At 40.2% G+C, this 25,811-nt stretch overlaps 1 protein-coding gene across 1 annotated transcript in view; it reads left to right on the forward strand.

Moving 5' to 3' along the window:
• Positions 1 to 6,230: 6,230 nt before the first annotated feature.
• The window catches only part of PPA2 (pyrophosphatase (inorganic) 2), a 148,252-nt gene continuing 128,671 nt past the window's right edge, over positions 6,231 to 25,811 (forward strand). The window contains exons 1-2 of the mRNA XM_006874556.1: positions 6,231 to 6,302; positions 17,008 to 17,072. Of these exons, the coding sequence (XP_006874618.1) occupies positions 6,239 to 6,302; positions 17,008 to 17,072 (129 nt within the window). The 5' untranslated portion in view covers positions 6,231 to 6,238. The remainder of the gene's footprint in view (positions 6,303 to 17,007; positions 17,073 to 25,811) is intronic.

Below are 25,811 nucleotides of genomic sequence, written 5' to 3' on the forward strand. Positions count from 1 at the left end.
AAGCCATGAAGCAATGATATGTCTACAAATTAGACATCTGCAATGTCTGACCTTATTTTAAGCCTCTGTAGGATAAGCACTAGAGTGCTATCCACAAGGTTGGCTGTTCAAACCCACCAATCACTCCTTGGAAACCCTACACAGATTCACTAAGAACTGACTTGATGGCACAAATAACAATAGATCATTAGAATTTAGCCCACAACTTTGTTTCATTAGAAATTAGACTTATTAAAACATCTGATCTTCAAAGGTTAATAAAACAATTTAGACTGTTTTTATACATAAGGAAGCAGTATAATTATACAATCATTGTAATACATGTATAAAAAAGACCCTCTTCCTTTTAAGAGGAAAGGCTGTCCTATAGTTTAGTGAAGTTGACACATTACAAAGCCACCATTGTTGATAAAATATTTTAGTATATAATCTAAGCAGATTGTCTAGATAGTGACAAATCTCATAAATATCCCTTCTGGTACTAACTTTAACTGCCACAAAATAATTGGGAATTCTAAACGAACTTAGGTGTTGAGTAGGGAAGAATGTGAACCCTGTTCAGAATTGGAACAAAAATAACTAGTGTTCTCATAGTCCTTTCCAATGAATGGCCTAGAGATTTCCCCTCAAAAGCTGGACTACAGGGCAAAAGCTGATCTGCAGAATCAGAGAAATCAGAGGTACTGGTGTAGCACTTAAGGATAAACAGTGGACTGTTAGCCTTTAGGTCCTCAGTTCAAATCCACCAACCACTTCTCGGAAACCCTATACAGCAGGGATGGGAAACGTCCGGCCCACAGACTGTATAAGCCTGCGAAATCATGTGGTCTAGGCCCTACCAAGACAACCATAGGTGGGACTCAAAATTCAATAAATCTCAGAGTTTTTTTCATAGCAACATAAATTGATATTAAGTGGTCTTATAAACATCCAAATGGCCCTTGGCAGAAAAAAAACATTTCCTAGACCTGCTATTAAGGAGCTCTGGTAGCATAGTGGTTACGAATCAGGCTGCGAACCTTAAGATCAGCAGTTCGAAACTACCAGCTGTTCCTCGGGAGAAAGATGAGGCTTTCTGCTCCCATAAAGATTTACAGCCTCAGAAACACTGTACAGGGTCGCTATGAGTTGGAACCGACTCCACGGCACATAACCACCACCACCACCACCCCTACTATTGTTGTTGGGTGCCATCAAGTTAGTACTGACTCATAGCGACCCTATGCACAACAGAACGAAGCACGGCCCAGTCCTAAGCTAACCTCACTACTGTTGCCATGCGTGAGCCCACTGATGCTGTCACTTTGCCAATCCATCTCACTGACCCCAGCTATACAGGGTTACTATTAATTGAAACCGACTCTCTAGCACTTAACAATTATACTACATCAGCTATCAAAATGATTAGATTAGTGGATGAATAAATTAATATGTGATAGTGAGTTCCACAGGGATGACAGACCTTATCTTGTTCATTTTTGAACCCTGACCTAGTACAAGATAATGTACAGTATATGTATTTGTTAAGTCCCTGATTTCCCTGTTCCATATATCAGCTTTTGCCCTATAATTCTGCTTTTGCAGGGAAAAATCTCTAGGTCATTGGAAAAGACTGTGAAAGCTCTACTTACTTCTACTCCAATTCTGAACAGGGTTCACATTCTTCCCTAGGCACCTTAGTACTTATAACATTCCCAACTATTTTTTTTTTTAATTTTTTTATAGATTCATTGACAGAAAACTTCCCTATTACACACATACCTCATTTTATTGCACTTCACTTTATTGTACTCTGCAGATGTTACTTTTTTTTACATATTGAAAATGTGTGGCAAGTCTGCATGGAGCATATCTATCAGGACCATTTTTCTAATAACATGTTCTCACTTCCTACTTCTGTCACATTTCAAACTTCTTTATGATGTTATTGCACACTTAATAGACTATAACTTCATGTAAAAATAACTTTTTAAAAAAAATGTTTTATTGTGAATAATGTGATACTTTACATGAGAGAACAATAGTTTTGCATTCATCCTATTGCATATCGTTTATTGCCATGGTTACAATCCCCTCCATGCATCATCAACCAACCAAAGGGTACTTCCTACAAATCTGCCCCCTCCGCCACCTCCCCCCCCCCCAGGTCATCAGCATACAGCCCCTCTCCCTCTCTGGGTCTAGAGTCCCCAACTGCTCCATCTCTCCACATCATCGTCTGTGACTCCATCACAGGGATCACTGCTTTTCTGAATAGGATCCTGCTCTCCGCTCTTCACCCTTCATGATCCCAGAGGCCTCCACTCCTAGACTGCAAAGTTAATCACTCGACTCCTTGCCACAAAATGTCCACCGTTACACTTACAACCTTCCCAATCAGTCCTGATAACAATTATTCACCATTGTGTCCGCAAGAGACCTATCCGCATCTCCTTTCATCAGTCTCGCCTAGACAGATTGGATACTACTCAGTGGAGAGTCTACCTACCTCCATGCTCTCTGGATCTAGGTTCCCTCTTGAAAGCTTGTAAGCCAGTCACTTCTTGCCTTTGTATCCCCCCCATTTTGGATAGCCAATGTCCAAGTTGCCCATCCTGTCTACTCTGTGTATGAAGGGGGTGGGAATGATCTTGCTGTAAAGATTTGTTCCCTCTTTTGAGCTATTGCATACATAGGTATAGGTCAAGTTCATCAAATTGTATCAGATTACTCTTTTTTCCCTCTTCATTCTCCTTCTAGTTGTGCTCTGATCATCCCATCATTGAAGCCAGGTCAAGTGGGTATTATCTGCAAGTGTGGGTGTTCTTGTGCATATGCCCTCTCTTCTTATCCGCTGGATGCTTCACTCTCTACTCTAGTCCTCTGTGACTATGTCACTGACTCTGGGCCCAAGAGTCCCCAGGTCTTGCCACACTGCTGGCCAACCAGGTCTCCACCTGGGTTTACCAGAGTCTATTGACCGTTGTAAGGCTTGGCTCGCAGCTTTATTGCTGTTTTTCCCTCACTTCCTGTTATAGGTAACAAACGTGGTCACCAATCCGAGTGTGTATTCCCATTGAGTCTTAGTCTTGGAAGGGGGTTTACTCTGAGGGACCTGACCCCTTGCCTTGATGTCTCATGGGCAAGCAACTTGCTTGTTCTTGTAGTAATCAGTCGGTCTGCCTCTACTGTTTTGTATACATTCCCAATTATTTTGTCACAGTTAAAGTTAGGAGACTGGCCTACCCACATACCTGAAGGGATATTTATGAGATTTGTCATTAACTACCTACACGGTCAAAGAGCTCTGGTAGCATAGTGGTAACAAGACGGGCTGCTAACCTCAAGGTCAGCAGTTTGAGACCACCAGGTATTCCATGAGAGAAAATGAGGCTTTCTGCACCCATAGATTTTAAAGCCTTGGAAATCCTAAATAGGTTCACTATGAGTCAGAACTGACTCCATGGCACACCACCACCACCTACACAGTGAAGTTAGATTAGATCCTAATACTTTTGTCAACAGTGGTGGCTTTACAATGTGTCAACTTCAATATAGGATAGACTGTCCTCTTAAAAGGGAGAGAGGGTCTTTTTATACATACATCACAATGGTTGTATAATTTTACTGCTTCCTTATATAGCTAACTACATAGGTTAGAGTCAGGTTCAAGTCATGGCAAACTCATGTACAAGGAAATGAACTCTTCATGACTATTGGTGTGCAGAAGTTCAATATTGTGGCCACTGACCCACCTTCACCCTAAAGGCTCATCTTCCAGCACTGTATCTGAAAAGGTTTAAAAATCGGGCTTTCACTGCCTAATTTCCAGAAGCAGATTGCTAGACCTTTCTTTCAGTCTGTTTCAGTTGGAAATGTCCTCTAAGGTCTACCATGAGTGACCCTGCTGGTATTTGAAACATCAGTGGTCGAGTTTTCAGCTTGGAAGGAAGCCATAAGAGCATGACAAACTGACAGGGGTAGAGTCAGTGAGTAGTTACTATTATAATATCATATTTATTATAAGAATACAATTTTGAGTGATTATCTGCCCCAGGCTCTGCTCTGGACCCTATTTATTATGGGAGACAAGCATGCGCACATCACTATAAGACGTAATGATGAGGTCATTTAGTGAATATTTGATTTTGACATCAATTTATAGATTTAGAAAAATAAATTACCTCCTCCATTTCTTGATTTCTCTCTTGTGTGTTTTTTTTTTTTTTTTTTTTACATTTTCATTTCTACAATGATGCTTTGAATTGTACACAGGAGGCTAAATACTTGTGCTTGCAGGAAGATTAGCAGTTTAATCCACCCAAAGGCATCTCAGAAAGTAGCCCTAGCTATCTGCTTGCTAAAGCTCAGAGCTTTGAAAATCCTATGCAGCAATTCTACTAGGCACACTGAGTCTGAATCTGTCCTGGCAACCAACAATATTTGAGAATAATTTATTAGTACATTGTCCCTTGCTTTGCTCTAACCAGCTCACTACATTGAAGGGAACATGTAGGATTCAAGATTTATGATCTTTGTGTAGAACATTTATTGATGAAAATCAAAGAGCACAGCCTTCGGTATGGATTATATCTCAATGTAAAGAAAACAAAAATCCTCATCACTGGACCAATAAACAACATTCTTATCAGTGGAGAAAAGATTGAAGTTGTCAAGGACTTCATTCTTCTTGAATCAGCTATCAACACTCATGGAAGCAGTAGTCAAGAAATCAAACAACGTATTGCATTAGGAAAATCTGCTGCACAAGACCTTTTTACAGTGTTGAAGAGCAAAGATGTCAGCTTGAGGACTAAGGTGCACCTGACCCAAGCCATGGTGTTTTCAATAACCTCATATGCAAGTGAAAGCTGGACAGTGAATAAGGAAGACCATAGAAGAATTGATGCTTTTGAGTTATGGTGTTGGAGAATATTGAAAGTGCCATGGGCTGCCAAAAGAACCAACAAACCCATTTTGGAAGAAGTATAGCCAGAGTGCTCCTTGGAGGCCACGATGGCCAAACTTCGCCTCTCATACTTCGGACATATGGTCAGGGGGAACCAATCACTGGAGAAGGATATCATGTTTGGTAAGGTGGAGGGTCAGAGAAAGAGGAAGACCTCCAACAAGATGGACTGGCAAAGTGGCAGCATCGATGGATTCAAGCGTGGCAATAGTAGTGAGGTTGGCCCAGGATCAGGCAGTGTTTCGTTCTGCTGTGCATAAGGTTGCTATGGATCGGTACCCACTCAATGGCACCTAACAACAAATAGGAGTCCTGGTGGGTGCTGTGGGTTAACGCGCTGGACTACAAAGTCGGTTTGGGCCACAAGGTCGGCAGTGCAAGCTCACCAGATGCTCCTTCATAGTAGTAGTGTGCCATGGAGTTGGTGCTGACTCATAGCGACCCTGTATAGGGTTTCCGTGGTTATAAATCTTTATGTGAGCAGAAAGCCTCATCTTTCTCCTGTGGAACTGCTGGTAATTTAGAACTGCTGACCTTGAGGTTAGCAGCCCGACTGTAATCACTATGCTACCAGAGCTTCTTGGAAACTCTATATAAGGTCACTATGTGTCGGAACCAACTCTATGGCACTTAATAATAGGATGTACACTGGACTGCAATGTTGGTTTGAACTACAAGGTTGGTAAATCAAATCCACCAGCCACTCCTCGGAAGCTCTTTACAGGATCGTTATGAGTTGGAATTGACTCGACAGCACTAAACAACAACAGTAATCCTTGCACATATAGTTATTGTGTAATAATTGGTGCCATACTCCTGTTGTGGCACTGTAGGATAAGCATTGGATTGAGAACCACAAGACCAGCAGTTCAAATTCACCAGCTGCTCCTCGTAAACCCTATACAGGGTAGCAATGAGTCAGAACCTACTCCACCGACACTTAACAACAACAACATCCTTGTAGACAGAGTAATTGTGGCTCACAGATCTGTCAAATTGCCCCAGGGGGAACTCTCCTGCTTATTGAAGAGGCGGTGCAGTACAATGGCAACGCAGCCATGTGACCACAACCAATTTCCTCTGTCCAGTGTGACGACTCCCAGCGGCAGGGGGCGCTGGAGAGCAACCGGGTCAGCCCCCCAGGCACCGCCTAGCAGGAGCTAGACCGTATCCGACGCCATGCGCGCACTGTTGTCGTTCCTGCGCATAGGTTGGGGTTGGCCTGCAGGCTCCTACCCTACAGCTCTCCGGCTGCAGGGATTGTGCTCAAATCCAAGGCCGCAGCGTGGCATGTCTCTGTACTGCACAGAAGAGCGCGGCCAGCCCCACTCGCCCGATTACCGCCTCTTCTTCAGTAAGTAGTTCCTGGACATACTGCCACGCCTGGCCGGACACTGCACCTCCGGGTGGGACCAGACCATTCCCTTGCGGCCTCCATCCTCCCTCCCGTGTTCTTCGCCTTGGTCACCTCTTCCTGCCGCAGTGCCTCACGCTGATCCATTCCGGAACTTCCTGCTGGCGGGGAAGACTATTACCCCAAACGTGTATTGCAGAGAGGTAGAGCAGCGTACTGCCGAGGTGCAGTCCGCCTCTACCTCTGCCGGGTCAACTGCCCTCCGCGAGCCGCCTAACGTGCGGTGGACCCGCCCCAGTCTCGCAGGCTTTAGCGTAGCTCGGGCTGCCGATTTGCGTGCAGTTATTAAAGGGGAGGCACAGAATCTGGAAAACTGAGGGCTTCCTCCTACTGGTAGAAAATAGCAGAACTTTGCAAATTCCTAGTTTAGCGGTTCTTTATCTTTTCTGGGACTGCGATGAAGGTTGTTTTTCCCAAAAGCATGTTTCTGTACTCACAAGTTTGCACTATGTATGAGATACTTGCGCTAGTGGTGCCACCCGCTCCACCCCGGTATGTACAAACCCAGAGGGCAAACTTCCTTCTGGGGCGTGGAGCTGGCTGATTGGGATGGCAAAGAACCCAGGTCTTACTTTCATTTCTTGCTTCACTGTGTAGATGAGGTGTAAAGTGAGAAAAGCGAGGTCATTTGAACTGCCTTCGTGCCTCATTTAGACCCTGGAATAGTAGTGTGGTCTGTCTGAAAGGTGTGTCTTATGTTGTCCCACCTGCTAAAGAGCACTTACTGCTTTGGAACCTTTCAGATCTACAGTTTTTCATCTTTTAGTTGTATCACCCGGCACGTTTCTTAATTGGAAAAGCCGTGGTTTTTCTTACCTGTAAAATAGGGTTGACTCCTGGTGTGACGCTGTAGAATCAAGCATTGGACTTCGAACCACAAGCTGGCAGGTCAAACCCACCAGTTGCTACTTGGAAATGCTATATGGGGTCGCTATGAGATGGCACAACAACAAACGTTACATAGCATCATATGCATGTTTAATAACAGGGCTTGAAATAAAATTATTATTAATAATACCTGTAATCATTATTGATACCTGTAATTATAAAATGTTTACATTTATCTTGACTGAGCTTAGAATGAAGGAGTACTTTAGGGGAAAGAGAATTAACTTGCCTAAAGCCTAGTGATTATAATGATTACAGTAGAGTTCACATTTTCTTCAAGAAGGGTTTTTTCCCAACCCCCTTCATGGCACATTTTCTTTATCATCTTTGTTGTTGTTGAGGGCCATCGATCGCTTCTGCCTCCTAGGGGGTTGATTTTGAGCCACCAACCAAGCAGCTCAAAGCTTGCGTACTGTGGTGCCACACCAGAACTCCTTTGGTCAGGTGGATGTTGTTAGGTGATGCAGACACATAGCCACCTTGTATAGGGTTTCCAAGGAGCAGCTGGTGAGCTTGAACCACTGATGTTGCAGTTCAAACGACTTTGCAGTCTGACACATTAGCCCACAGCACCACACCAGGACTCCATGGTCAGGTGGGTTGTTGTTATTATGTGCCGTGAACTCATAGCGACCCTGTACAGGGTTTCCGAGGCTGTAAATCTTTACGGGAGCAGAAAGCCTCATCTTTTTCCTGCAGAACAGCTGGTAGTTTCGAACTGCTGACCTTGCGGTTTGTAGCCTGATTCGTAACCATTAAGCTACCAGAGCTCCTTAGGTCAGGTGGATAGGAACCATTTATTAGAAGTGCCATATTTCTGAATGGATTGTGTGTGTTACAAAAGATTCAATGTGATGACCACTGAGACTAGTTCTCTAGAGAAACAACGTTATAAAATGCTAATTAGATTTTCATCTAGATAAAAGGTATGGTGCTGTAAGATAAGCACTGAACTACAAATTACAAGATCAGAGCTTCAAAACCACTACTCCTTGGAAACCCAACACAAGGTGGCTGTAAGTTGGAACTAACTCCATGATACCTAACAACAACAAGCCCATAATATGGTTAAATTATTCTATATTTGCAGTGAATACAGTTACCAATAGAAAACACTAAAATAGTAATGACTATTTATGAAGTGTGCTATACATTGTTGGGTGTGGTATAGAGGGGGTTCAGTTACAAGCTCAGCCTTCAAAAGATTTATAAGAGTAATATCCAACTGCCATCTAGTCAATTTTGACTCACCCCAACCTTAAATATTTAAGGAAGATATAAAAGCACTGAAATATCTTTTCTTTGCATGGTAGTTGGCAAAAAAAATAGCTTGATGAGCCTGGAGCATACAAGGGGGCATCAAAAAGTTCATGGAAAAAATCCATTATATTTAATTCTATTTTTTTCATGAATTTTTTGAGGCTTCCTCATACAGTGTTCTGATGTGGTACTACTGTAGGATAAGCAGTGCACTGCTAACCACAAGGTCAGTGGTTCAAATCCACCAACTGTTCCTTGGAAACCCTATACAGGGTTTCTATGAGTCAGAACTGTCTCAACAGTACTTAACAACAACAACATACAGTATAATAGACTTAAGTACTGATTTAGAATTTGAGAGTAGGGAGGTAGTGCCCCTAGTATCCCAGCTCTACCATTAGCTTTGTAAATATGTTGTTGGACAGGTAATGATGTAATTTCTCGTAAACCTAATTAGTCACCAAGTTAGTTTCAAGTCATGTAACCTTACATGTGTTCAAGTACAACTGCACTCTACAGGATTTTCAATGGTGGATTTTTCTTTAGAAAATAGATCTCCTGGCCTTCCAAGTCACTCTGGGTGTACTTGACTGCCAGCCTTTTGGTAGCATCGAGTGCGTAAACCACAGACAACACAAGTTGTCTGCACCTAACAACAGCAACACATGGTAGCAACACAAGTAGCCTTTTCTGTTCTCAGGTAGTCAGTTACTTCAGCTGTAAAGTGAAGCAGTTGACATAGCAGCGATCTGCATGGACTGTCTTAGATCTGAAATTCCATGAAGGCAAAACAAGGAACTGTAAGATTCTAACAAGAAACTTGGGCATGTCTGTAGCTCTGTTGGCCTCTGACACTGGTTTGTTCCTTTAACTGGATATGCATTTCAGGCTAGTGTTTTTTATTGTAGTTAGAATGCTGTTTTTTCCGTTTCAACTCATAGCTACCTTATGTATTGTGTTAGCGCCTAAGAGTAGGTTCAGACTCATAATAACTCTGTATAGGGTTTCTGAGGTCAGATGATGGTTTTGAAACGCTGTCCTTGAGGTTAGCAGTCCTGTGCTTATCCTATAGGGCCACACCAGGACCTTATGTATAGCAGACCTTATGTATGCTCAGTCCTGCACCATCCTCACAATCATTCCTACATTTGAGCCCATTGCTGCAGGGTCTTCTTCTTTTTCAGTGACCCTTTACCACTCATGATGTTCTCTGCCAGGGAATTCTCTCTCCTGATAACATCTCCACAGTCTGCAAGACAACAAACATCTTGCCATTATCTCTTCTGAGGTGCATCCTGACTGCTTTTACCTAGACAGAATATAGCAGTTAGTACGATAGCATTTTTAATTCACTTGAAACAAAAAGGGCAGAAAAGAAGAAAAAAAGGTTTTACTGAGGTCAGTGACAAGGTGGTAGCTGGAAATTGGGCTAAACAATTCCTGAAGTTATCACCAGATGGCATCCTTGACCCAGGACTGTTTGCTGGAAAAGCTTGGTAAGTGCCATGAGTCAGTTCCCACTCCATAGGATTTCTGAGGAGCAGCTGGTGGGTTTGAACCTCTGACCTCTTGGTTAGCAGTCCAGTGATGAGAAGGATTGAACAAGAGAAATGAAACAATTTTAGGATGAGTGGGATAAGGAGAAAATAAAAAGCAAAATGCTTTTCTAAAGTTTTTCACAAATTGGACATTTTTAATGTAGGCACTTGGGTACAGCTCTCTCTTCCCTGAAAAGCATGACAAACATAGAGTGCGATTTGGCCAAAAGTTTTCTCCATAGTTACTAAAGTAGAATAATTTCCCACATTTTCAAAAATGTCCAAGACTCTGAAATGTGCGATGAGTGGTAGGACATTTTTGAGTTTCATCTCTGTAAATGGGTATTTTTTACTGCCATCAGAGTAAATGACAGATGTGATACTTACAAGCTTTGTAGGAACAATGCTGAAGTGAGGCAGGATGTTGTAGGGAAAGAGCATCCTGGGGGGACCTTGGTGCCAGCCCTGACTTTAGCAAATAAACTATCTGTGTGGCCTTAAATAAGTCACTAAAGTTCTCTGCGTCTCCTCTTATTAAACCATGAAATGACACTAGATGATTATTTTCCAAACTTTACTCATTGTGCATAAGCATCTTAGGGGATGTTGCTGTTTGTTTATTTTTAGAAGGGTGAAGGTGAGGATTTCATGGTTTAAAAAATTAGAACACTCCTCTTCCTTTTTTTTAAAAATCTTCTAGAAGGGTCACAAAATGCATAGTAAAATTCCAAGAAATTCTTATGGCTGTTGTACCAAACTTTTGAACTACAAAGCCCTTCCTTCTAGGAGCATTTATTAGCCATTCATTAACACTAGAATTTGATGGTCTCCATTTGGAGTGCATTGTGTGGGATGAATTCTGAAACTTTTAGAAGCAACAGTTGCAATGTGGAAATAATGTTAGATTTATAGTCAAAATCCCTATGTTGTTTAGTGCTGGTTTAGGCCATCTTGGGCAAATTACTTGATGTTGGTGTCCCTTAGTTCAGATTTTCCATCTATAAAATGGAGATGTTACTGTTAAGTGCTGTCTGATCGAATCTGCTTCATAGCAGACTTGTACAGGGTTTCTGAGACGTACCTGGTGGGTTTGAACTCCCGACCTTGTGGTTCCCAGTCAAAGAATTGCTGTGAAGTTAAATGACCATGTGTATAAAAGTTAAACGTCACAATGAATCAGTATCCACTCAACTGCACTTAACAACAGCAACACGTGGTAGATATTTAACATGTTATTTATTTGCCTTTAAGGCAGACCAGAATTCTTTATTATTATGTTCTGTGAAGGGTAAAAATAATGGAATGTAGATAATAGTCAATGTTTTGAATAGGTCCCAATTTATTAATTCCTAGATATCAGAGTTTTTACTGCCCTGCAGTTTCTTGAATTAGTTGTGAAGTTTTAATGAAGTTAGAGTTATTTACATGGAACCAGAGACAATATGACATTTCTTTGATGTCCTACTTGTGGTTGTTTCATTTACTGATTTAAATTTTTAGAGCCTTTTTCAGACGGCTGGGAGAAGCTGTACTTTCCATAATTTGGCTTTTTGTTGCTATGGGATGGATGACTGGTTCATTTAGGGAAACGGTGCTGTGGATAATTTAATTTGTTTTTATTTAGCACAGAACTGAATCATGTAGTTCTTTAGCTATGAATTCACTTTATCATTTATAGTAATCATGTGCTTATGTTGTCATTTGGGTCTCCCATTGAATGTACCATACATTTGGATTTAATGAAATTTCCAGTGGACAATCCCAAAGTGTGTGTTTGAGACTTAATGCATGAATACTTGTAACTTTTTCTTTTAAGTTGACCTGTATCATAGAACACATATTCTATGTGTTCTATGATACAGGAAATATATATCAACACATATTCTATGTGTTCTATGATACAGGAAATATATCATATATCATATATATGGAAACACATTTTCACATATGTTGTTGTTGTTGTAAGTGCCGTGGAGTCGGTTCCGACTCATAGCGACCATGTACAGGGTTTCCGAGGCTGGAAATCTTTACGGGAGCAGAATGCCTCATCTTTCTCCCGCGGAACAGCTGGTAGTTTCGAACTGGTGACCGTTCGGTTCACAGCCCGATTCGTAACCACTACGCTACCAGAGCACATATACTCTATGTAAATAGAGAAAAATAAAATTATATTGATTTGGTCATTGGTCCATAAAACCATGTTTTAGATTATCTTATTAGTTTTCTCAATGAGTGCTGGGAAAGCCAAATCTTCTTGTGATCTAATTTTTTTATTAAAGTGATTTAAAACTTTTTTTCTATTTCTTAATCTTTTACTCAGAAAAAACAATAACGGTAGTTTAGTCATTGCTAAAGCTTGCAATTTGAATGTCTAAATTGTTTTAGTAATAGTATGTTGGTATTTGGCATTGTTGTTGTTGTTAAGTGCTGTCAAGTCGGGTCCGACCCACAGTGACCCTGTATAGGATTCTAAGGAGAGACTGGTGAGCGTGAACCACCTACCTTGCAGTTCAAATGGCTTTGCAGTCTGGCACATTAATCTACAGCACCACACCTTAAATTAACTCCGGTATTTGGCATACATGTAGTTATTTGGTTATGTGTGTGTGTGTGTGTGTAGATGTGTATGTACACATATGTTTGTTGTTAGGTGCTGTTGAGTTGGTTCTGACCCAAAGCGAAACTGTATAGAATTTCTGAGGACCAGCTGATGAGCTTGAACCCCTGACCTTGTGGTTCAAACCGACTTTGCAGTCCAGCACATTAACCCACAGTGCCACACCAGGACTCCACATATAACATATGTATGTATACATATCTATACACACACACACACACACACACACATATGTCTTTCAATTAGATCAAAGAAATATTATCATATTGTTTCTGGTTCCATGTAAATAAGTCTTCCTAGAAACTTTTTTTTTTTTTTCTCTTGCCTCTGGGACAATACTCCTTAGTAATTTTGTTTTGATTATTGTCCCTTTGAAGTATCTCTTGCTTGGTTCCTTTTTGTATTTCTGAGCTCTAAACTTTGTAATGTCCTAGAGCTTAGTCCATATCCCTGTTCTCTGTACTCTTTAGGAAAATATCAGCACATGTTTTCTTTAAACTGAATATATTAGGCTTTGAGAGTCATATATAAATGTATGGACATGACTGGATTCCAGCAAATCTATTTATAAAAACAAACAAACAAACAAATAGGCAATCAGCTGAATTTAGTCCTTGGGCCATAGTTTCCTGACCGTTCTCTATGTGATCCTAGCTATTCCTATAGCTCTAGATACCATGTATGACTCCCATAGTTTTACTCCAGCCCCAATCTCTCCCTGAACTTCATATCTATGTGTCCAACTGTCTACTGTATATTTTTACTTGAATGTCTAAGAAGTAGCTCCAGGTTAACAGGTGTTAGACAGCACCCCTGATTCCCTTGCCTCCACTCCAGCTGTTACTTTGTCTTCACACTTAGAACCAATATAACCTAGGAGTTTTTGTTTTGTTTTGTTTTTAATTGTTAATTGAATGGAGGTTTATAGAGCAGATCATCAGTTTTACATTCAGCAAATTATACATTTTGTTTCATCTAAATGATTGCAGTCCCTTCAACTTAATATCACTTATCCTGTTTCCTCCATTTCCTCCATCTTCCTTATTTTCATTCCTCCTCCATTACCAACCCTTCTGAACTTTGTCCTTGAGTAAATGCTGCCATTTTAATCATGAATGGTTGACCATTCTATTTTGTGTGTACCTTACTAGTGTTGCTGTTGTTGTTGTTGTTGTTAAGTGATGTACACTTGGTTCTGACATATAGCCACAGGAGAGTTTGAACCACCAACCCTGTGTTTCAAACTAGCCTTGTCGTCCAGTGCTTTATCCCACAGTGCCACACCAGGACTAGTGTTACTGTTGTTATTGTTGTGGAGTGCCGTCGAGTGGGTTCTGACCCACAGCAACCCTGTATAGTGTTTCCAAGGAGCAACTGGTGAGCTTGAACCACCAGCCTTGCAGTTCACATCAACTTTGCAGTTCAGCACATTAACCCACAGTGCCACACCAGGACTCTACCTATTGATTGCTTAGTTGAAAATTGTAGTCTTTTATCTTCATCAGTACATATTTTAAGTCCTCTTTGCTTCCAGCAAGCAAGATTTTATCATCTGCATATCGTAGCTTTTTAATGAGTCTTCCTCCAGTCTTTTGCCGTGCTCTTCTTCATCTAATCCAGCTTCTCAGACTATTCACTCAGCATACATATTGAATATGTATGGCTAAAAAATACAACCCTTGTCCACATCTTTCCTGATTTTAAACCATTCAGTATTCCCTTGTTGTTTGAACGTTTGCTCCATGAGTACAATTAAGTGTTCCAGAATAGTCATTTTCTGCAATGTTATCCACTGTTTACCATGATCCACACAATCTCTGGTAGCGTAGCAGTTACGAGTCAGGCTGCTACCATCAAGGTCAGCAGTTTGAAACTACCAGCCGTTCTGCTAGAGAAAGATGAAGCTTTCTGCTCCTGTAGAGATTTACAGCCTCGGAAACCTTATACAGGGTTGCTATGAGTTGGAACCAACTCCACGGCACACAACAACAACAACAACAACATCTTTTTGTTATTCTCAGCTTTCTGCCAAGATCCATGGCATATCAGCAGTGATATCCATCATTCCACGTCCCATTCTGAATCTGGCTTGAATATCTTGGAGTTCCTTGTGTATGTACTGTCACAGCTGTTTTTTAATTATTTTCAGCAAACTTTTACTTGCATATGATATCAGTGATATTATTTGATGAGTTCTGTATTCCATTGCATCACCTGTCTTTGAAATGGGCACAACTATGGATCTTTTCTAGTCACCTGTCCGAGTAACTGTCTACCAAATTTCTTGGCATAGACTGGTGAGTACCTCCAATGCTGCATCAGTTTGTTGAATGATTTCAATTGGTATTCCGTCAGTTCAGGAAACCTTGGTTTCCTCCAATGCATTCAGTGCACCTTACACTTATTCCTTCAGTAACATCGGTTCTTAATCATATGCTATCTCTTGAAATGCTTGAACATCAACCAGTTCTTTTTGGTCCAGTGATTCTGTATTCCATCTTTTTTGATGATTTTTGCATCATTTACTATTTCCCCATAGATTCCTTCAGTATTGCAAATTGAGACTTTAACATTTACTTCAATTCTTTCAGCTATAGAAATGCTAGGCATGTTTTTCACTTTTGCTTTTGTAACTCCAGATCTTTGCACATTTCATGATAACATTTGGCTTTGTCTTCTTGAGCTGCCCTTGAAATTTTATGTTCAGCTCTTTTACTTCCTCATTTGTTCCATTCACTTTAGCTTCTTTGTGCTAAAGAGCAAGTTTCAGAGTCCCTTCTGACATCCATTTTGCTCTTTTCTCTCTTTGCTGCCTTTTTAATGACAGTTTGCTTTCTTTATCTATGATGCTCTTGATGTGGTCTCACAACTCAATGGTTTTCAGTAATTAATGTCAAATACATCAACTCTGTTCTTGAGATGGTCTCTAAATGCAGGTGGGGTATATTCAACTTTGGCTTTCCTGAACTTGTTTTAATTTTCTTCAGCCTGAACTGAATTTGAGTAATTGATGGTCACAGGTGGTCCCTGGCCTTGTTTTGGTGGATGTTGTTGAGCTTTTCCACCATTTTTTCCCACAGATGTAGTCAATTTGATTCCTGTGTACTCCATCCAGTGTCTCTGTAGTAGAAATATGTTGCAGTTTGTTTCTTTAGAAATTGTAGCTTTACAGACCCTATGGGGAAGTTCTACTGTGTCCTATAGGCTTACTGTGAATCAGAGTTGTTTTGATGGCAGTGGATTTGGCTTTTGATCCACAGTTATTAAAGCCTAACACCTAAGCTATGTGCTATACTTATTTACTCTAATTACAAAGATAACTCAGCTAGTCTGTCTAGCTTCCTATACTTCCTTGATTTAATAGTAAACTTTCTGGGTTCCTGCAGCTTCTTGGATTCTTATTGTAAGGTACCATCAAGTCAGTTCTGATTCATAATGACTCTTAGAATTAATTGTTTACCCTAGGAGTTCTGGGTCTTTTATGAGTGAATTGTATTTAGAAACCAAGATATGAATGCTAATTGTGCTCATTGTTATTGGAATGTCAGCCAATGCTTGTTCTATTTTGTTATAACATTGTTAAAATCTAAATTTAAAATTATACCAAGGAGGTAGTAGGCCAGAAGTAAAACAGACCCTGACTTAGAAAATTGCCAAGTTGAAAATTTCTAAGGCAGTTTGAGACAGTCAATTTCTTTTGACATTTTTGAGGATAGATAAAAGAATGTAGAGCTTTCAGAATTCCAGTAAAATTGCATATTGAGTTATTTAAATAATCTGTACTTTGAAAAGTATTTAAAATACGTACTTAAGAAAATAACCCTAAAGATAAGAAAGTTTCTGTTCTTAAAATTTGTTTTTGTTTTGAGCTTACCTTAACATTAGCATCCTAACTTTGAGTCAAACAAATGATATGTTCCTTTTGTTTCTCCTGTCTTTGGACCTTTTTTTCATGTGGATATGGGAACTCTGTTAAATTTCCCATAGGAAAATGGATATCAATTTTAATCTGATTTGCTTAGTGATAGGTCTGTTTTCAAAAGTTCACCTTTTGAGTTTTAGCCTGCTTTAGACATTTTCTGCTTTGAGTATTTTAAAGCACAGGGATAAGTAAAATGACTTCAGCATTTACCAAATGTAGTTTATTTGGTGCAAATTCCTCTTTGGTTGTCAGATTGAAACAAGCTTTAAAAGTTGAGTTAGACTTTTATTCAGTTTGAGAGTTAAAGTTAGCTTTAAAATAAATATGCTAGTTTAAAAATGAGAAAATTATTGCTCTCAAAAACAGTGTAGTTTATTCCTTTAACTCTGTGCTATTTTACTTATTTATTTTTCTTTGCAGAGAATGTTGCTGGTCACTACATTTCTCCCTTCCATGATATTCCTCTGAATGTGAACTCCATGGAGGTATTGTATGAAATTATTTTAGAGATGAAATTATGCCCTTCCAGTATCACCATAAAATGCTTTTTTGGAAGCTTCTTGTAAAGAAAGAAAATATTTGGAAGCAAACCGGGGTTTCTAACTGAGTAGAAACTCTGAGTAGAGTTGTTTACGCTACATAATTGGTTGTTGATTTCTAAGTTTCCTTTATGAATTGCAATTTTTGTGAAGAAAGGATTATTCTAGAAGGACTTGGGGAGGAAGGGGTGTTAATGACCCATAAAACTTCGAATTTGATAGGAAAAAAGACTTAAGGGTAAGAATTTAGTAGGTTTGCAAGAAGCTTATTTTTAATAATGATATATTTAACATTTATGGGTTAGTTTTTATTTGTTAGTTTCTTTGTATACTTATATTTTTAATATTTGTAATCCTTATGAGTTGCTGTTATTGTTTGCAAGGAAACTGAGGTTGCGGGTTTTTTTATTGACTTGTTTAAGATCACACAGGAGCCCTGGTAGCATAGTGCGTTACACATTAAACTGCTAACCACAAGGAAAGCAGCTTGAATCCACCAGCAGCCCCATGAAAGTTTTGTAGCCTCAGAAACCCTACACAGGATGGACAGAACTGACTCTATGGCATACACCCGCCACCACACCAAGATCACACAGCTAAATGCTAGAGCCAGGTTTTGGACTAATATCTCTGACCACAAAGCTCACATTCTTTAACCACACTACAAAATACTGATAGAAAATTAAGAATGGGTTAATGGTGGTGTTTGAATAGCTGATCTCGTGGTGTTGTTAAGTGCCAGTGAGTTGGTTCTGACTCATAGTGACCCTTTGTAGGGTTTCTAAAGTGGCTAGTGGGTTTAAACCACCAACCGTGTGGTTAGATGTCCAGTGCTTATCCTCCAGCCCCATACCAGGAGTGCAACTGATCTCTTAGAACCTAAAATTACTTGACAGTTGTGAGGGTATAAAAGATGCAAATCAAGTAGGAATAAGAGGTCTGTTCCTATAGGTAGACCTGAGAGGGACTCAGTATTGTTGGAGCATATTTAGGTCTCTCCTGATTGTTAGCAATCTAACACCTAATCTGTGTACTAGAGTGGTTGTTGATTTTGTTAGCTGCCATAGAGTTAGCCCCTGATTCATGGCAACACCATGCACAACAGAAAAAAACACTGCCCAATCCTGCACTGCCCCCATGATGCGATTTGGATCAGACTGCTGTGATCTATAGGATTTCATTGGCTTACTTTCAGAAGTAAACCACCAGCCCTTTTTCTTATTTTGTCTTACTCGAGAAGTTCCACCGAATATAGCTAGCATTGTTGTTGTTAAGTATTGTAGAGTCGGTTCTGACTCATAGCAAACCATGTACAGGGTTTCTAAGGAGCAACTGGTGGGTTTGAATCATCCAACCTTGTGGTTAGTAGTCCAGTGCATGTAGTGTCACACACAGTAGTTAACATGCAAACCTCTACTTACAGACATGTGGTGGCCACAGATGAGGTGCAGCCTAGGGCTCCCATATAGAAAGCAAAGATTCTACTGTGGAACCATCCTTGCCTCTGGCATAATTGGTGTTGTTGTTGTTGTCAGGTGCCATCAAGTTGGAACCAACTCATAGCAACCCCATGCACAGCAGAAAGAAACAATGTCCGATCCCCGGCCAACCTCACTACCACTGCCACGCATGACACCATCAGTGATGCTACCTGGTTGATCCATCTCGTTGGGGGTCTTTCTCTTTTTATCTGACCCTCCATCTTACCCAGCATGACATCCTTCTCCAGTGTCTGTTCCCTCCTGACAATATGTCCAAAGTATGAGAGATGAAGCTTAGCCATCCTGGTCTCCAAGGAGCACTCTGGCTGCACTTCTTCCAAAACAGATCTATTGGTTCTTTTGGCAGTCCATGGCACTTTTAGTATTCTCCTCCAACACCACAATTCAAAGGCATCAATTCTTCTACGATCTTCCTTATTCACTGTCCAGCTTTTACATCCATATGAGGTTATTGAAAATACTTTGGCTTGGGTCAGTTGCACCTTAGTCCTCAAGCTGACATCTTTGCTCTTCAACACTTTAAAAAGTTCCTATACAGTAAATTTGCCTAATGCAATACGTCGTCTGATCTCTTGACTACTGCTTCCACGTGTGTTGATAGTTGATCCAAGAAGAATGAAGTCCTTGACAGCTTCAATCTTTTCTCCATTGATAAGAATGTTGTTAATTGGTCCAGTGGTGAAGATTTTTGTTTTCCTGACATTGAGATGCAACCCATACCGATGGCTGTACTCTTTGATCTTCATCAGTAAATGTTTCAAGTCCTCTTCATTTTCAGCAAGCAAGGTTGTATCATCTGAATATCGCAGGTTGTTAATGAGCCTTCCTCCAATCCTGATGCCACGTTTTTCTTCATAGAACCCAGCTTCTTGTATTATTTGCTCAGCATACAGGTTGAATAAGTATAGTGAAAGAATGCAACCTTGTCGCACACCTTTCCCAATTTTAAAACATTCAGTGTTCCCATGCTCTGTTCGAACAACTGCTTCATGGTCCAGGTACAGATTCCTCAGAAGTAAAATCAAGTGTTCTGGAATACTCATACTTCTCAATGTTGTCCATAGCTTGTCATGATCCACACAGTCGAAACCCTTTGCGTAGTTAATAAAGCACAGGTAAACATCCTTCTGATATTCTCTGCTTTCAGCCAAGATCCACCGGACATCAGCAATGATATCTCTCATTCCACGGCCTCTTCTGAATCCAGCTTGAACCTCTGGAAGTTCTCTGTCAATGTATGATTGCAGCTGTTTCTGTATTACCTTGAGCAAAACTTTACTCGCTTGAGATATCAAAGAGATTGTCTGATGATTTCCGAATTCTGTTGGGTCACCTCTCTTTGGAATGGGCACAAATATGGATCTCTTCCAATCAGTCGGCCAGACAGTTGGTAGCAGATACTAAAGATCACCACTAAGTTGGAAAGGCGCTCTGGTAGTGTAGTGGTTATGAATCGGGTTGCTAATCTCGAGGCTGGCAGTTTGAAACTACCAGCCGTTCCACAGGAGAAAGATGAGGCTTTCTGTTCCTGTAGAGACTTACAGCCTCGGATACCCTGTACAGGGTCACTATGAGTCGGAACTGACTTCACGATATTTAACAACAACAACAACTAAGTTGGAAGCTGTTTCCTTAAAATTCAACTAGTGAGTTGGTTAGTTTCATGACCTTGTTTGTTATGGAGGCACAGCTGTAAATATGAGAGTGAATCCAAAAGTGGTGCTATGAGGCAACACACAAGGTGTGGTGACTGGTTTTTGGAACTTTGAAAGGGTAATCTTGATAGATGCTTTTCACAGGACACGGGGTGATCATGGGAGCTTATCATAAAGATGATTTAAGAAAACAAAAAATTGCATTGGTGAGAAAAAGGCCAGGAAAATTACACCAAGGAATTTTTTTCCATAAGAAGAATGGCGCTGTTCATTTGAGAATAGTGAGGACTATCCTTTGGAAATTTCATTGGGAACCTTTAGCCCATCCACATTACAGCCCTGATTTTGCCCTTTAAGACTTCTTTTGGATCTAAAAGTTCAAACTGCATTGAAAAGGAATACAATTCTAGTCTTTTGAGGATGCAAAAACTGCTGTTTTGATGTTATGTAAGTTGAAGAGCACAGAATTCATCAAGTAAGAATCAGAGAGCTGGAAACACTGCTTTCAGGAATGTATAGACCTGCATAGAGGATATGTCAAGAAACAGTAGTTTCATACTTTGGTATTTGGTTTAATAAAGGCTTTTATGATTTTGTAGAATTAACAAGCTTTGTTAGGCAGATGATACGACATTGCTTGATGAAAGTAAAGAGGACTTAAAATACTTACTGATGAAGATCAAAGACCACACAGCCTTTGGTATGAGTTGCATTTCCACGTAAAGAAAGCAAAAATCCTCATCACTGGACATCCATATCAAGGAAGAAAAAATTGAAGTTGTCAAAGACTTCACTTTCCTTGGATCAACCATCAACACTCATGGAAGCAATAGTCAAGAAATCAAATGACGTATTGCATTAAGCAAACCTTCTGCACAAGACTTCTTTAAAGTGTTCAAGAGCAAAGATGCCAGTTTGAGGATTAAGGTGTGCCTCACCCAAACCATGGTGTTTTCAATAGCTCATAATGCATGTGAAAGTTGCACAATGAATAAACAAGAATGAAGAAGAATTTATACATTTGAGTCATGGTGTTGGAAGAGAATATGGAAAGCACCATGGACCACCAAAATAATGAACAACTCTGTGTTGGAAGTAGTACAACCAGACTGCTCCTTAGAAGCCAAGATGGCCAGACTTCTTCTCTCATAATTTGTACATATTATCACAAGGGACTAATCCCTGGAGAAGGATATCATGCTTAGTAAAGTGGAGGCTCATCAAAAAATAGTAAACCCCACAGTGAGATAGGTTGGCACAGTGACAGTGGCAGTGGGCTTAAGTGTAACACTGATTGTGAGTTGGTGCAAAACTGGGCACCTAACAACAACAGCAACATGATTTTGTAGCAATACTTTTTTAAAAAACTTTTATTGTGAGTTGAGTGAAGTTTTACAGAGAAGATCATTAGCTTTATATTCAACAAATTATATACCTTGTTTCATCTCAGTGATTGCAATCCTCTTCCTGTAACAACAGTTATACTACTTTCTTCCTGTGACTTCCATTTACATCTTATATTTCACAAATGAACAAAGCAAAATATTTGATGTACACATTATAAAAAATATATGTATTCATTTAACTTTCAGCAGGCACATTCTGCCAGCCAGCCTTCTGCCCATAGGCACACAACCTTACTCAATCCATGAGCCTAGAGCCTGCAGCTGCTCTTTCTATCCATACCACCATCTCTACTACTTTTTCTTCTGTCACTGCTTTTCTTAGTAGTGGTCTCATGCTCCACTCATGCTCTTCCTACTTCATTGTCCTAGGATACTCTTGTGCCTGAAATGAAAGATTAACTACTCACCCCGTTTAGTTATAACTCTTCAACAACTACAGTTGTGACAAGCACAATTAATCCTAACAGTTACAATTGAGTTATAAAATCCTATCACCATTGTTCCCTATACCCTTTCACCAGATTTGTGTGGAAAAGAGGAAAGCTATTCAGTGTGGATTCTACTTTACCCCCTCATTCTGAAACTAAGCACACTAGCGGAAGCTTGTAAGCCAGTCACTTCATACTTTATAACCCGTCCCCCCAATTTTTTGTTAGCCAGTGTCTAAATTGCCCATCCCTATGGGCAAATTATTGAATGATTCAGAAACCATCAAGAGAAAATGGAAGGTATACACAGAGTCACTGTACCAAAAGGAAATGGTTAATGTTCAACCATTTCAAGAGGTAGCATATGATCAAGAGCCAATGATACTGAAGAAGAAGGTACATTGAAGAAATTGGCAAAGAACAAGGCACCAGGAATTGATGGAATAAAAATTGAAATATTTCAAGAAAGTGAGGCAGCACAAGAGGCACTCACTCATCTCTGCCAAGAAATTTGGAAGACAACTATCTGGTCAACTGATTGGAAGAGATCCATATTTGTGCCCATTCCAAATAGAGGTGACCCAATGGAATGTGGAAATCATCGGGCAATCTATTTAAATTTCCCATGCAAGTAAAGTTTTGCTAAAGCAAATACAGAAACATCTGCAAGCATACATTGACAGAGAACTTCCAGAGGTTTAGGCCGGATTCAGAAGAAGCCGTGGAACAAGGGATATCATTGCTGATGTCTGATGGATCTTGTCTGAAAGCAGAGAATATCAGAAAGATGTTTACTTTTGCTTTATTGACTATGCAAAGGCTTTTGATTGTGTGGATCATGACAAGCTATGGACAACATTGCGAATATGAGTATTCGAGAACACTTGATTGTGCTCATGAGGAATCTGTACCTGCACCAAGAGGCAGCTGTTCTAACAGAACATGGGAACACTGAATGGTTTAAAATTAAGAAATGTGTGTGACAAGGTTGTATTCTTTCACCATACTAATTCAACCTGTATACTGAGCAAATAATCTGAGAAACTGGGATCTATGAAGAAAAATGTGGGATTGGAGGAAGACTCCCTAACAAGCTGTGATATACAGATGATACAACCTTGCTTGCTGAAAATGAAGAGGACTTAAAACATTTTCTGATGAAGATTAAAGAGCATAGTCTTCAATGTGGATTACATCTCAATGTAAACAAAACAAAAATCCTTATCACTGGACCAATAAACAACATTCTTATCAATGGAGAAAAGATTGAAGTTGTTATTCTTCTTGGATCAACTATCAACACTCACGGAGGCAGTAGTCAAGAAATCACAAAGGGCGTATTGCATTAGGCAAATCTGCTGCACAAAACCTTTTTTAAAGTGTTGAAGAGCAAAGATGTCAGCTTGAGGACTCAGGTGCTTCTGACCCAAGCCATGGTATTTTCAATAACCTCATATGCATGCGAAAGCTGGCCAGTGAATAGAGAAGACCGTAGAAGAACTGATGCATTTGAGTTATGATGTTGGAGGAGAATATTGAAAGTGCCATGGGCTGCAAAAGAACCAATAGATCCGTTTTGGAAGAAGTGTAGCCAGAGTGCTCCTTGAAGTCCAAGATGGCCAAACTTGGTCTCTCATACTTTGGATATATTGTCAGGAGGGATCAGTTGCTGGAGAAGGATATCATGTTTGGTAAGGTGGACAGTCAGAGAAAAAGAGGAAGACCCCCAACGAGATGGATTGACCAAGTGGCAACATTAATGGACTCAAGCGTGGCAACAGTAGTGAGGTTGGCCCAGGATCAGGCAGTGTTTCATTCTGCTGTGCATAAGGAGCTATGAGTCGGTACTGACTTGATGGCAACTAACAATAACAACAAATGAGTTGGAACCGACTCCACGGCACATAACCACCACCATCCAGTACACTGATGAAACAAGCTTGTTACTTGATATGAAGAATTCGTCCATTCCCGTTGGAATTTTGAGCAACTGCATCCATAAGCAAAAGTCCAGTTTATCATATTGTAGCAATTTACACTTGCTTCCAGTATAAAACATCTTCATCTGATCAAGTTCTGGTCAGCTAGCCATCCAAGCTAGGTCATATGGGCACTAACTGAAAGTTTGGGAGTTCACACATACTTCCCTGCACTTCAGACCAGCTGGCCACTTCATTCTCAGCTGTAACACCCAGTGACTAGGTCAATGCCCATGAGTTCAGGAGTTCACAGATCTCCCTAAACTTCAGACCAGCCAGTCCTTTCTCCTCTCTGTCTCATCTCAAGGTCAGTGGGTATCAATAGAACATGACCAAACTCAGCCCGTGTTTTCATTGCTGTATTTCCCACACTTTCACTCACAAGTAGACCCAGGGGGTCACCAGCAAACATACTAGACTGCTTGCAGTTTCCCTTTAAGTTTCAGTCCTAGAAGGGGGTTTTCCCTGAGGTGCTGACTTTCTTTGTAGCATTAGTTTTTCATTTACTTTCATAAATGAGCAGAATTCTGTTCCAGAGCAAGATGATATGGCCTGGCTAATGGGGTAGATTTTCTAGAATTAATGAAGAGATCTGTGTTGGGACAGAGACCACTGAAGAAGTGTGGAAGCTGCTTTAGATGCAAGGATGGTTTGACCTCTGGTGTTACTTACCTTAGAGGCTGAATATCATGCATCATACTAATGTTATGGGAAGTTGGATTTGTGCTACCTCCCATAACATATCCAACAGGGAGAATTATAGTAAACATTTGTTGATTGCATGTGGTCCTTAGTTAGGTCCTGTGCTCCATGCTTGACATACATTTTTACCTCTTTTGGGAGTACTATTAATTACCCTTATTTTATTAATGAGTTTAGTAACTTTGCCCTCAGTCACAAAGCAAGTCATCTATGAAGTTTGCCTTTGAACGTAGGATGCTCTAACTCCAGAGCTTTTAGGTCATTGCTTTTAAGGGCTGAACTACAGAACAAGAAGTCATATAATCTAATTGTCGTCGTTATTAGATGCGATGGCATCTATTCCAACTCATAGCAAACTTATGCACAACATAAGTTTGGTCCTGTGCTGTCCTCACAATCGTTGTTAAGCTTGAGCCCATTGCTGCTGACACTGTGCCAGTCCATCTCATTGGGAGTCTTCCTCGCTTTCACTGACCTTCCAATTTACTTAGCATGCTACTGTTTTCCAGGGACTAGTCCTTGAGACAAAGACATTAGAGAGATGGCAGAAAGAATTCCATTTTGTTATTCGTATGTCTCTGACTATGTGAGTACATGTGCTTTGTTGTTGTTTGGCAGTGAACTAGTTAACCTAAATATCTCATGCCTCTCACTACTTCTTTCTCTTGGTCCAAAGTGCATGCATCACTTATTCGTTTAATTATTTAGTAAGTAATTAATGCATGCTCATGAGCCAGACACTATTCCAGTCACTAGAGTACAAGGGCTATTAAGACTTAGTTTCCCCTCATTTGGAGGAGACAACCAGTACTTAATCAGATAGCATTAAATGCTAAAATAAAATAAAATAAAATAAAAGTTAATGGTCAAAGAAACAAAACAAAACCTGTCAGTTAGTTCCAGCTAATAGTGACACTGTGGGTTAAGCATTGAGCTCTCAACAGAAAGATCTGGCAATTAGAAATTACCAATCACTCTGTGGGAGAAAGATGAGGGAAGTTACTTTCATAGAG

Source organism: Chrysochloris asiatica, unplaced genomic scaffold (assembly GCF_000296735.1).
Source record: "Chrysochloris asiatica unplaced genomic scaffold, ChrAsi1.0 scaffold00285, whole genome shotgun sequence".
NCBI classification, from domain to species: Eukaryota; Metazoa; Chordata; class Mammalia; order Afrosoricida; family Chrysochloridae; genus Chrysochloris; species Chrysochloris asiatica.